At 42.9% G+C, this 14,301-nt stretch overlaps 1 protein-coding gene across 4 annotated transcripts in view; it reads right to left on the bottom strand.

The window, feature by feature from the left end:
• Positions 1-255: 255 nt before the first annotated feature.
• LOC120816070 (ephrin type-B receptor 1-B) overlaps positions 256-14,301 on the bottom strand; it is a 121,891-nt gene continuing 107,845 nt past the window's right edge. For 2 of the 4 annotated variants that reach the window (XR_005711801.2, XR_013467058.1), the window contains exons 13-17: positions 7,390-7,539; positions 5,920-6,113; positions 4,745-4,900; positions 2,657-4,108; positions 256-718 (exon numbers count right to left, since the gene is read on the bottom strand). Coding sequence is in view for 2 of the 4 variants with exons in the window: in XM_040171379.2 (XP_040027313.1) it covers positions 4,000-4,108; positions 4,745-4,900; positions 5,920-6,113; positions 7,390-7,539 (609 nt within the window). In the remaining 2 variants the exon portion in view is untranslated. Of the gene's footprint in view, positions 4,109-4,744; positions 4,901-5,919; positions 6,114-7,389; positions 7,540-14,301 lie in introns of all 4 variants that reach the window. The other 2 variants (XM_040171379.2, XM_040171380.2) reach the window with 1 other exon arrangement.

Genomic DNA, 14,301 nt, shown 5'->3' with positions numbered 1-14,301 from the left:
CTTTCGAAGGTGTGCGCGTCGTCCAAGTGACGGCACATTTATTAGTGGCTGATTTGCTTTCAACATGAGCTGCCAGCCAGACCGGTGGCGAGAAAATGCTGTTCATTTTCAATATAAAGCCCAGCATTAGATGTCACGCTCACACACTGCAATGACAGAAGTGTTACTGGATAATAACCCTTCCTCTCCACTTTCCTGAACAACCAATAATGAAATCAGAATTATAGCCCTTCCGAGTCACAGACCTTACAGTGATTGACATGTTTTTCAAGGCGTTTATTGAGTGCATTTTAGTACAATATTTCTCAGAAAGTTACAGTTTACAAACTCTTGACACGTACTTGTCACAATTTACAAGTGGTAGCTATACAGAAAAAAAGAAGAAAAAAAACTGTTCAAACTCTTAAACTGTGTACCTGTTCACATATAAATGTCTGTAAATACAAACGTGCCTCTTATGCTCCCACACATTCATTCACTCTCTGCCACACAAATAGACAAAATATGATATGTGCGCGCTAATATCCATCTTCAACATCCGTTGTGTACCACGTGGTGGATGTTATAGCTGGTCTCCTTGAAAGATCCCATTTGACTTGCTCTTCCACAGGCTCCCCACAGCAACTCCAAGTGTTCACACGGTGTGCACGTGCATGTAAAAGTGTGACAGAAAATGTGTGTTTTGGGTTTAAATATGTGTGTATATCGAGTCCACATTCTGAAACAGAGGGAAAAGAGAGAATGGAGTAGTTTAATAGGGTAGTTTTGTAGGGTGTCGGGTCAAAACGGCTTCTGCCGTTCCCACCAATGAATGATAGGCATGAAATCAGCCACTAAAAAGGATCGTTGGTCACTTCTGTGACAGTAACAGCGCCGTGAAACATTTTACAAGCTTTGTTCTTGGGTTGTGTATCAGTGTGATGAATGGCTTCCATATGAAACAGCTTTTAGAGATGGACGGCGACCCGCCTCTCCATTTATCACACTGGAGTGTCATTACAGTCAGATATTTAGAAAGACAAACAGAGCACACGGAGAATTACACTGTTACATAATGAATGTATTCTATCATCTCATCCACAGGCTCTTGGGTTGAAAGCAAATACACAAGACTGAGCTGAAAAGAGGACTAATGCATTCAAATTCAATCATTAGCTTCTGCAAATGGGAGTAATGCCAATGTCAAGAAGTATGTGATTATTATTATATTGATGAATGGAAATAGAGAAAGAAATTGATTTTTCGCCGTTGAAGCAAGCCAGTTGCTTGATTACTTATTTTCCATTCCCAATCTAAACCAAAGAAATGAAAATGATGCAATGACAAAGATGTTTACACATGAACCCAATTGCAATACAAATAGCTGAACTTCTAACTTTCATCTAATAATCATCGTCTTAATGCCACTTCTGTCTTTTGACTCCACCCCTCTGTAAAAACACTCACCCCCCTCTTTCTCTTAAATGAGCACAAACTCTGACGGTTCCCTGCCAACTGTCCCTTCATCATAATCAGTGGTTCCATTGTTTGTGTGTATATATTTTCAGTCTCCCTAATTGGATGCAATTCAAATGCGGGGTCCCAGCAGGTGTTTGCACTCTTGCCCGGGCCCATCGGAGCACAGAGCCAACCAACCCGTCCTCAGGCCGGGTTAAACCTCGTCCAGCCCGGTGGTTAAATCAACAATAAACACGCTGGAGATGTGCCAGCTAGCAAGGGAGGCCAGGGAGACAGTGCAGGGGAGAGAGAGAAGGAAGATGATTAAAGGCGGGAGAGTATATATAACCATCGACTAATTGGTCCACCAGCAATTTCTAATTTTAGATGTAAGGTGGTTAGAGCCTTATTCATTCACCGCTCTTCGAATGGGGAATCACAACTGCCGCAGTGAATTGATTCTATAAAAGCTCATGTTAATTGTCGGTGAATAAGGGGGACATTCAGGTAAATTTCCTTCCAAATGTTATTACAATTTCATTAACACTCAACAAAACTTGATTCATGAAATACAACAACCATTCCTCACAGCTTTCTAAGAAGAAAATAAGAAGAAAAAAAACACCACTACTTGACCAAGCTAGTCTCCCACTACCAATTTGCACCAACCATTCACACAACAATCATCATCGACCATCCCAGACAAAAAAAGTCCTCCTTGTGTACTATCCAGTAATATCCTGGCCGTCTGTCCACAGCATCACTTGGGAACAATGACGACATCTGGCAATCAAGTACTACCAATAGTAAACACCAATAGCTGCCGCTAAGACTTACACTGATTCATATGTGCGTGGAACTCTCACAACGCGTTTGCCCTCGACCCGTCCACCCATATGGCAGCAGCATGGGGTGCGAGACAGAATGTGTACAGCCATTAAACATGATCGCCAATAGATGGATATTTTGTCAATTATTTTAACTCCTACAGAAATTGTCAAATAGATTTACAATACCAATTATTTTTCTAGGGATACTCAGTTTGACTGGGTACAGAAGTCAAGCGGATTCACTGCGATGTCCAGCGCTTTGATTAGCTTCTCTCTTATTTATTTCAAACTCGCTTCGCCAAAGATGGTTGGAGAAGCCGTAGGAAAGATTAACTGGATTTTTTTTTCCGGCTCCAATGCAATTTGATGTCTTTTCCACAGATATTTACCATAGATATGGGCCGGCCGAGGCGTGGCGTTTCCTTCCCCTCTGGATGTTGCTCAGCACTCTCAATACACGTAACAAAAACGAATAAAAACATAAAACATATCTGTACAAGTAAGTGCTGACCAGCGAAAGACGAAGAATGTGTACAGCCACATTAAACATGATTCCCAATAGACGGATATTTTGTCAATTATTTGAACTCCTACAGCAATTGTCATATAGATGTACAATACCAATTATTTTTCTACGATTCCTTTCACGTTTTCCTCAGCTTAAAATCCAGTCGGATTGTCCTTGTTCCCCTGAAGCAGGGAGTCGTACAACCCAGTGTCTGTTGTCCGGTCACGTGAAGGGATCCAGGGCACCTTGAAGAATGTACACGTCTCTATGTGTCTATCACAATCTAGCCAACAAACATGTCTTTGCCAAAAATGCAAGCAGAGAGTTCTGTACATACATATTCATACATATCACCTTCAATATGAAGGTTTATTATGAAATATAGAATCATAGTGAGCAAGAGATAAACATATTTATTTTCTCTGAATGTGGGTGGGGCTGGTTGAGAAGTCCCTCCACCCAGCTTCCCACAGGTAGTTTTTAAGTTTAAATATGAGTGGGCGGAATCTTGCTATAGTGATGAAAACAACAAACAGATGTTGAAAGTCAAAAATATAACTGGCTCTAAATTTTACCAGTCCATTTAACGATACATTTTTCAAGCAAATTATGAAGTGTGGAAGTTGAAATCGGTGCTCCACTGTACATCCCTGTAATCCTCTCCCTCTAATTATTCCTATTGGTAATTGCTTTTTCTTCTTGGACTTATTTCTGGCCAGGTCAAGGCATCTTCATTGCACACATTGACGACAGTTAAAAATCACAGGTTACAAGTTGTTTCTAAATGTCTCACACTTTTGTTTACAACATCTTCAAGTCCAGATAATAAAAAAAGTACGATATCACTTATTTTACCATACTGTTTGAAATTGCGAGGGAGTCCCTGTTTCATGTCCGATTGTTGGAGTTATTTTGGTTTAAAATGACTTGAATGGCAGTCCATAGCCACACACACTGATATCTGTCTTCTTTCCGTTACTGCGGATACATGAAGAAACGGCATCAAGTCTGGACCCTGAACTCCTGGCGTGGATTGCGTGAAGTGTGATAACTGTTGATCGTGTGATAGCGTAGACCCTGGTCTCCTGTTGTCGCGGTAGTTGATTAGATTAAGACAATTGTCTCGACTCTGGCGCGTTCCGATGGATCAGGGGTCATTCGAGGCCTGCCGTCTTTGTTGGTCCCAGGAATGCTGCCTTCGCCATGGTACAGCGCCCCCTGTAGTCATGCCATGGTCGTGGGTGACTGGCTCATCTGCACCCTCATGGTTTGGATATTACTGAGGATCTTCTTTTGGTGGCCTGCCAGGGTCACTCCTATTCTCAGCAAGTCCCTGGAGAGAAAAAAAAAGAGTTTCCATTATGTTGAAGATGGAATGGATTATTTGAGTATAATGGCATTATACTAGAAAGAACTTTCATTTTCTGTTTCATTTACATTTGTATTATCACTGTATATAAAAGGGCACGTTCGGGGCGAAAAGCTATTCATGCAGTGCACAGAAAACGTAAGTTTACTAAATTAATTCTGTCACTTGAGAGAAGATTTAGTAATGCATGTTGCTTTGCATTGCAAAGAGGATTCACCAAGCCCCAAGCATACAATTTTAATAAAAAATATGATAATGATTTAATATTTTAACATAGATTTGTAGACCAAGCAACATTGTTAATTAAAGTAAATGAAGTGCAATATGGATGTTTGTATTGTACTACAACTGTGTGATAAATTATGCCATGATGCTGAAACAGAAACAAAAACAAAAACAATAGCAGATCAATTTGTCTCTTAAAAATGTGTATTTAAAGGATTCACGTCCGTAGCCATTTTGGAAAATATTTTCAATACCACTTGAGTCAATGGGAACATTCATCCTATAAATACACACACTTGATGCTGAATAATTTCATAAGAGTGTTCCCGTCAAGTGCTACATGCTCTTCATTTACACACGGACAGGTGAACTCACTCTGAGGTCATCTGAGCCACCAGCTGCAGGGAAGTAAAACCTGAGTTTAGGAAGTTGTCTCTGTACTGGCTCATCTTGATGGCAGCAAGCCAGTCCTCTACTGAGCTGAAGCTGTTGAAATCAGGTATAGATCTGTCCAACAGTGGCTGGGAAGGCCTGCAGAATCCAGAGGGGAAAAGGCTTGTAAGAGGAGGTAAGTACAGTGCGAGGCTTTCTTTGCAATGTTAAGGAAGGACGATTGGAAGAGAAGGAGAGGAACTGTGGTTCTGGCTTTTGCATATTTGTGTGTGAGCGGATGCAAGATGGAGAAGGAGAACGTGTAGGTGATTGTATCTATCGCTCCATCTATCCCCTTCCATCCACCATCCATCAGTCTGTCAATCCATCCATCTATTCACCCATCCATCCGTCTGTCTATCCGTCTATCTGTCTGTTGATCTATCTGTCTAGAGGAATGTTCCAATCCTTGGCCTGAGTGGCAAGTGCTGCAACCACCAAAAGTAAGGAAATACTCCCCCTGAAACAAGGAGGCTATTTTGAGGTTTCTAAGTGTCAGATGTAAAAAACACTGTATGCAATTCAAGAAAAAGTGAACTTAGCTGAGATACACAATGGAATTTGAATAAAATACGCCTCCATTAGACTAATTCCAACTGAAACCAAAAGTTAACCTTTTTACATGGCAGCTGCACAAAGCATGCAGCAAAACAGGTGGCTTCTGGACTGAAGTCTGTGAGGCACTGTTGGTGTCCACTCCAAAGCCTCAAAATGGGAATGAAAATGTGTAGCAGAACCTGAAGCTCACATTCCACATAAAGTCCACAAACATTTAAGATGAGTGTGGGAGGATATTTGAAGAGTTGTAGAAGAAATTACCCAAAACAGAGTGAGCGTGTGAGAAATTTCATATTCCTTAACCATTAATGTTAAAAAAGACACCACAAAATGTGGAAAAATACTCAATTTGAGTGTTGATCTGGGGGTGTGGATCGGAGGGGGGAAAAACTTCAGTTGTGATGCAATCAACAGTAATACATCCACGTTACTTTATTAGGTGATCAAAACCAAGCATGTACTTAATAAAATGTTTGTGCAGACAGCATGTGTAAATACACGGAAAGCCAATTTGTGTCGACTAAACGTGCCCTTTTGGCTGTTGAAGTGTTTTTACTCACACTGCAGGGATGTTGGCTACAGCTTTGAGGCTGGTGGGATTACGGATCATCTTGTCCAGGGTACTGACAATGTCGCTGAAGCGAGGTCGTACGTTACGGTCCTTCTGCCAACAGTCCAACATCAGCTGGTGCAGAGCACTGGGGCAGTCCATAGGTGGGGGCAGACGGTAGTCCTGCTCGATGGCGTTAATCACCTGGTGGGGTAAAGAGGGGAAGGGGGAGTTTGGTTAATTGCAAGTTATCGCCGTTAGCCACTCAAGAGACATTTAGCGCTCGTGCTGATGTGCTTCTTGACTCCATCGTATTCCTGGAGGACAAAGCGGGCAAAGAGACGTGAAGGAGAGCAGAGGCAGTGTCGCTGGATAAAGAAATCCCTTGGGAATGGGCGGATTGCATATTATTGACCTTGTGAAGCACAGCACATTGATAAATCCAGCTCTAACCCACATCCCTGTATCCAAAGTATCTGCAGATGTAATATTTTCTTTTAATATAGTTGCAAGATAAAGGTCTGGAGCGAAATACAGTCAAAAAGAGACAGCGGCCGCTCTGTACGTTGCCAAGTCCACCCTGGAGTGGAGTGCAACTCAGCACAATCGTGCCAATGGTGCATATGGAAAAGTGGTTGTGTGTGAGTGTGTGTGCCTGTGTGAGTGTGTGCGTGTCGGTGGGCTGAGCAGCCGGACACGCTGAGCAGTGCCAGTCCGCTTCTCTGCATTAGTCCCAACAGGCAGCGTTTGCTGCTGGCCCACTGAGGCAACATCTGCTGGTTTGGACGGTCCTTGTGGAGCAGCGTCCATAGAGGCCTGATGGTTGGCTGATTGTCTCACCAAGGGAGCTTAGGGGGAGAAACTTAGTATGGGACCATATCCAATGGTTGTGGCTGATGGTGTTGGTGCCTGTGTGTTTGTTGGAGTCTGTGTGTGGACCATATCCAAAACGGACACGGGGAACAAATCAGAGCTCTCGGCAATCATTCATTGCTCTCAAAAGCTGGCCAGGAAGAAAAGAGGGCAATACGTAACTGTCTATAATATGTCTGCGTCAGAGTGGGAGTCAAGGACATCTTTAGTGATGATGCCGTGAGATGGGAGCCGATACAAATGTGTGATTCATTCATTCCGCTCTTATGAGTTATCCTCGATTGTGCATCTATGGGGTGAAGAGAGAAATTGTTCATCTGTATGAAAATGGCCATCAAGCTTTTTTTAGATTCAAATTAGTTTCTGTCTCTGTTTAGGATCTTTCTTTAAGATCCCATGAAATAGCCTGTAAGTCTAGTTCATAGTAAGAGGTGTATATTAAGTGGTGACGCCATGCTTTCTATTTGACAATCACCCTTTTTAGCTTCTCATTTGAAACTGCTTCTCTCTGCATAACAGAAAGCCCATTTAACGCTCAATTTTCTGCCCTTAAATGCAATTTAATTAAAGTAAAAAAAAAAAAGAACGTAAAAAAGGCGACACTTACATCCTGGTTGGACATGTCCCAATAAGGCCTCTCTCCAAAAGACATCACTTCCCACATGACAATGCCGTAGCTCCAAACGTCACTGGCCGAGGTGAACTTTCTGTAAGCAATGGCCTCTGGTGCTGTCCACCGCACTGGGATCTTCCCACCCTGAGGAAAGGAGAAAGAACAAAAAAAGGGGCAATGTAGGGAAGAACATACAAATCTGCCATCAGCCTTAACACCACCGTGCTTGCCTCAGCTGTATACTAAAAGTCTTTATCCTCCCCACTCACCCAGTATCAATACTCTAGCAGCAAAAAAAACATACACAAGATTCTACTTCTGTCTCTGCAGCGGCTCCCAACAGGGTCCGCCCTTCACACATCGACCAGCATCACATTTAGTCTCCTCTCCCTGAGCAGTGTTTGAATGGAGGAAGATAGGCCCAGGCTTCTGCTCGTACATCGAGCGTGTCTGCCTGTAATTGGGCTACCTGGCCCTCAGGCATGCAACGCGCCCTGCCGACTGAAATTGACAGCTGAGCTGCTTCCTTAATATTCCACACAGACACTCACATATATATTATGTACATACACACAAACACACACGCGTAAATGCACAGGTGGGAACATACGCAGACGGACAGAAATATACATATTTCGCACATATCCACTCTTATCAACCCCTGCAAAAAGAGCCTCTCCTCTTATCTGAGCTGAGCTTACCACCAGTTCAGTAATGCCAATTAGCTGAATCAGAGCATTTGCAGATAAACCGCTTTTGGAGACAAACACAAACTCAAAAAGTGACTTACACAGACCACCCTGTTCTCTGCTGGCTCTAAGAGAGCAAATGAGTAAGAGAACTCAGGTACAGAATACAGGTGGGAGGGATGTAGAGGATGAATAGGTTTAAGTGTGTGTGTTTCTGTATGTATACTGCACACACTGCACACGTGGAGAGGCTGAGCTCTTTAACATGCACCTCTTTTGGATTTGATCTTTGAGAATTTACTGACAATGAAGACATTGAACATCTGTCCCTGATTGAAGACTGCTATCGAGACACACGGGAAGACGCAGAGGAAACACCGTTTTTTTCAATGAGCACACCAGCCAGGGAGACATGAAGCGTTGAAAGAATTGTGCGATGGTTGCAGTGTGTGGTTGTCTGTGTGTAATCGACGGAGAAAATGAGGGAAGAAGAAAGAAATACGGAGAGGAAGCGATCAATAGTGTTCGCCCCAGGAACTTCTGTGCCTTTGTCATACCTCAGACCAGTTCATATCTGAATTGTTTCATGTCTGGAGCCTAAGACACTTTCTCTAACCCTTCCTTTTGTATGAGGGCAAAACAACAAATACAAGCCGAATATCATCACTTAGAAAAAAACCAAAGGGGCCAATCTCCTTCCTGCTCGACTGTCCCTCTGTGAGGGGAAATGCTTTGTCAATAATTCTATTTGGAAGAACATGCATAAAATGAATAACGATAAAAAAGAAACACGGAATTATGTGAAAAATGAGTTGCTCGAAGCAAAACGCTTTCTATTATGGCCCCTGTTTATCATTACTGGCTTTACCACCTCCCTTGCTCCGTCTATCTGGTCTCCTGCCCCAGGACCCTGTTGGGGATGTGAGCTGAGTGTCGCTTGAATGGCCCGAGCAAAGACACAGGCTTCACAAGAAGGTCCGTGTGCGCTTCCAATGAGGCAGACTTTATTAATAACATTTTCAAGGCGGTTTGAGTCCGAGGCGGCTATGCAAACCCGTAGTAATTACCGCTGAGGGCCAGTCACAGCGCCGCCAAAATCCCGCTTTAATAACATGGAGTGCTGAACGGCTCACGCATATGAGGCAAAAACATAATAAAAAGTATTGGAGCTTTTTTTTTCCCCAGTCAAAAGAGTGCTGATATCACAGGGAATGTGTTTGGGGGGGTAGTGGAAGTGATGATGGGAATTAAAACAGACCTAAAGTCAACATAAAAGCAGGAGTTCCTTGTGGTGCCTGGAAGCGTCGGCAGAGCTCTTTGGATATGTTATATTGTGCTGGCTGCCGGAGAAGGAACAAGCTGTTTTCTGCTCGCCTTAAAGGGAAGCATCGCCCCTGAAACCGATTTGAAACACTGTTATCGTCTCAGACAGTTAACTCCGACTTTGTGTAGATAAGCCAGAATGCAACACAGTCACTGCAGCTGCAGAACTTCTAGGCCTCGAGAGGAGTAATCTGTAATGATATCAAGTGACACCTTGACCCGCGTTTTAATGAATACAGTTGGTGAAATAGGGAACCTGGCACCGTGTAGAAAAAGGTGAGCGGCCCTTAAAGATACCTGTTACCTGTACACTTTTTTTTCACACTCTTCCACAGTGTGACATTAGTCATTATTTTCCATTTTTTTAACATATGCAACCATGTTTGCACACAGACTTCCTAACTAGAACGTTTTGACCAGAAAACAGGAGTGACCTGTCAAGCTCACGTCAACCGGATGAGATTCCCGTGACCGGTTCCACCTGGTTGTGAGCGCCTGCGTCAGGTTGTGACCAGTTGTGGCAGCGGGGCGATATGTCTGGAGTACGACTGCAACAGAGATGTGCTGACTGACTGTCAGGTTAAGAGGTATCACGTTGAGACAAAGGTGTTCCTCTGACAGCCAGGACCAACAGATGAAGGATAAACACGTGGTGGCAAGATAACGTGCGTCTTTACTGGTGTCCGCAATTCTCTCTTGGCTCAATAACGCGTGTGTGTAGACATTGATGCACTCAGCGACGAAATGAAACACCTGTCATGTCTTTGCTGTGGCTTCAGCTGTTCATCCAGCAATGTGGCAGATATCTTCATGTAGGCTGCCACTGACATGCTGCTGCAGAGTGAAATAAAAGCTTAAGCAAATATACCTGCCAGAGTACAATGAGAGATCAACAGCAGCAATGTCCCGAATAAACGTGCACTAAGTGAATGAGTTCAGCGTTCGGCCTTGTTTTTTACGCATTTCAGATTCCAAAAGTAATTTCTCTTTAATCTGGAAGACAACTATGCAGGAATCCTTCTCTCCCTCAATTTGTCTGCCTGCTTCCTCCTGTCTTCTCTTTACCTTCTTCCAACTTCAGTTATCCCTTCCCAAACAATGCACACACCAATACACTTGAGCGCATTTACTTAGGCCGGGTAACGTGCTCCAACAACATCCTTTTAATGAAATCCTGAGAGCAACGATCTGCCCTGGATGTCTGCCCAAACAGAAAGAGAGTGGGATGCAGAGGCCGGGAAAGGAAGACTGATACGGAGAGATTGAGTGGAAACAAAAAAAGAACAAAAAGGGGTTGGTGACAGAAATGTTGGTTTCACTCATTGGAATGTTTGGTGGTGAGAAAGACACGTCTTTCACAATGTATACAATATATGCAATGGAGTCATGCCGAACCGTTGAAAACCTTTGCTTTGTGTCTAAAAGATCCCAGACGGTCTGAAATTAGGTTGGCAATAGTTTTTGGATTTGATTAACAAGCCAGTTCTGTGAATGTCTGGAGGAAGAGAGCAGAAGGAAATGCCCACCCAGTATAGCCCACCATGAATCTTACAAAGACATGTTGCCAGGAACCTTTTATAGCAGTTTCAGATTGAGCTTATTAATTAAATAGTGTGCTTTAACTGAGAAATAGGATAATAATGTACCTTAGTGGACCAGTCCAACTGCATCCCAATAACATCGTGATCAGTGATACAGTTGTGTAAAGAAATGAATGTAATTTATGACCAACACCTTCAACTATTGCATTCCAGTTTACTTAGTTAACCAAGTTAACTTTTTATCTATTAAAGCTGGCTAAAAGGCTGCATAATAGTTCATGTCATGACCGCTCAATATTAATAATGTTATTGTGTTGTTCATCTTTCCCTTAAAAAAATAAACAATTTTGAATGTCATGTCAACATGTAATCTTTGTTTTTTTTAATATCACAGCCTTCTTTATTTATAAAGAAACACAGACTCGCCAAAAACATCTATTTTGAGATAAACCACTTCATTGTGAATCCTTCTCAGATGCAAATGGGTTCCAACGGCCGCAGATGGCGAATCAATGGCCACCCTGCACGGACTCTGGCAAACACAACACACGGTGTAAATCAAGGTGGAGTTCTTTGGATGGTTGCTCCCACTTTGATGCAGGGACCAAGTATGGATCACATTACTTTATTTCTTGTATTCAGAACCTACACCTACACCCTCCTCTTTATTCATGTTTTTTCCCCATCCCCGGAAATTGTCTGCTGCTATATTTAACCCGAGACTGAGCAAATTAAACTGCAATCGGAATAAAATTAGCCGGGAAACAACTTGATTAGTTCCCAATAAGAAAAAAGAAAAGTGAGAGCGACCAACGCACCAAGGTTACATGTTTAGTATTTCAAAGAAATAATGTATGAGCATGACTGTTGTTCTATTTGCAACCACAGCAACTTAAGCTTGGCAGGACCCTCAAAAAGGGAGTCAGATAGGGATCGTGCATCATCACTGCAGTGCTGACTTGTACCTATCGGGAAGTGGAGGATCTGTGCAGCACAGTGTGAAACTCTCTACGTGCTTCTCCCAGTTCAACAGACAGATGATGCTTTCCTGCATGTGTACGCACAAGTCAACTCCTTCTTCAAGCTTAAATAAAGGAGTTGTAAACAACACGGTACATGGTACATTGGACACTGTTCTGATGAGCTTAGCATACATCTCAGTGTGAAATCTCGTTCAAACCAATTGCCAACTCACACATTTGGAGAAATCTTCCCTAGATTGTTGTGGCTTATTGTGGCTAACACTGCAAATTATAATCAGTGAGAGTTTGAGAAAATATTGATTTGCATTTGCATCGTTGCAGCCAACGAGAACAACACATACTGTATGTGTGTACACAGGTTGTTTTTGAACGTCGGCGTATTACCATTTTCTTTTACCTATATCAAGATCTAAGGCTCTTAATCATAAACTGTTTTAACATTAGCAGGATTGAGGCACACATGTATTATTGCGCAATAGCCATGTGGTGTAGCGTGAGCCGGACAGGAAATGTTTAATACATGTTGACGGTTGGTCATTCCGATCTTTATCTGTACGTTGTTATTTTAGATTGTGTATATCTAATGATGGGGCAATAATGGGGAGCTTTTGGGGTGTGTTCTTGCTGTATCCCTTGATGTATGCATGTGGCTTGCGGGGCCATCGTGGGGACACGTATAGAAATAGTCCCCTTCTTCGCCATGACCCATTTCCCTCCTTGTTTACTCAGAGACTGCTGCTTTAACTTGCACTACATACATATTTCACTACAAGTTGAGTAGACAAAGAAGTGCCATTGGCCTGAAGCCGAAGAGAGGATGCAAATAGAAAACAGACAAATGACTGAAACAACAACGCAATCCACGTGGTGTGAGCACTGGAGCGGACCTGGGAGAATGTCACTCAGGTCACAGTGATTTGACGGATGAGCTTTGCTACTGGCTGGGTGTGACCTCGCCTTTCAACCCCTCTCAGCCTCAATGACACAAACAACACGCACACACACATTTCCACTATGGTGTAGGTGCCTTGCTCACTGTGGCTTAGCTGTGATAGACTAGACAGACTACTCTGGCATTTTTTTGGAAACCTATCAACACAAACAATTTTCATATGGACCACTTAGGAAGATGAAAATGTTATAAAACAGCGTCATTCGTCACATCTATGCTGAGTAAGACGTCCAGATGCGACCTCAGAAGTGGACTGCTGGAGACAAAGGAATGAAATGGATGCAAGGATGAAGGGCTTTTCTACACAGATGGATTGTTGAATAAAGAAAGCGAATGTGAAAGTCTCCTCGGATAGCCGGCTGTTTAAAAATCAATCCTCTTCTTTCTAACGTGAGCAGGGCCACTTACATCTCACCTGAACTTGTGATCGTGCCTCTACGGGCAATTTCTCAAACGATTCCACCCTGCAAATGTAATCATGCAGTGATGCAAGTATACAAAAAAAAGCCACCGCTGTAATGAACCGCACATTCTTTAAAGTAGTTCTATTAATTCTCATATACTGAATCACCTGAGCAATACCATTGCACTCCAAGCGTTGTCCTGTTAGCCTAATTAATCTTGACTTTGGTTAACAGCCAAAAGAGAGTAAGGAGACCCCCCCTCCCCTCTCTCTCTCTCCGAAACCTCCCAAAGACAAGTTCCAGAGTGAACGCACATCCAGGGTTAACACAATTACCAGCATGTCCTTCTAACCATACATCCAGCATCTCACCACGGGCATTGTAATTGGTGTGCTTGAAATTGCGGGGAAAAATTAGAAAAACAGCAGAGGGAAAGAGGTGATTAATCTGCTGGAGGAGGAGGATGTAAATCACCGCACGCCAGGACAATTTAATTTTCCAGATTCCCCCGGCCTTGTCTGCTTTGCCAGCCTTGCTCACTGATTGGTTAGCGTCAGGTCATTCTGAAGAAGTCAAGGAGTGAAGGGCACCATGCGTAGCTTAATTACAGCACAGGACCCTGTGGAGGACCATGTGGAGGCCCACGTGGATAAATGGATTAGGAGGAGCGGTGGAATGAAAGTCTGTGGCAAAATCAGCTAGGTCAGCTAGGTAGTATTGTCACATTAGATGATCACTGTTTTGTTCTATTTAAGAGACGTGTTGACGGTTTTGGGTTATGTGATATAAATGAAACTGCTCTTTTGATTTGGAAGGAACATAAATAGCATGGAAGATTTCCTCTGGATGTTTATGATAATAAGGCAGCATTCAGAATGAAAGTGAAGCACAACCAAAGCATTGATGTGCTGGTTTTAAAATCTCTATCGGTAAAAAAAAATCACCGCACCATCAGAAAACCTGAGTCACCATCATAAAAGCTCCCCAGGTTCAGACTTCAAACCTAATCCGCTC

The sequence above is a fragment of the Gasterosteus aculeatus genome, chromosome 3, assembly GCF_964276395.1.
Source record: "Gasterosteus aculeatus chromosome 3, fGasAcu3.hap1.1, whole genome shotgun sequence".
In the NCBI taxonomy this organism is placed as follows: domain Eukaryota; kingdom Metazoa; phylum Chordata; class Actinopteri; order Perciformes; family Gasterosteidae; genus Gasterosteus; species Gasterosteus aculeatus.
The sequence above is the reverse complement of the archived record's forward strand: the minus strand, read 5'-3'. Positions and strand labels throughout refer to the sequence as shown.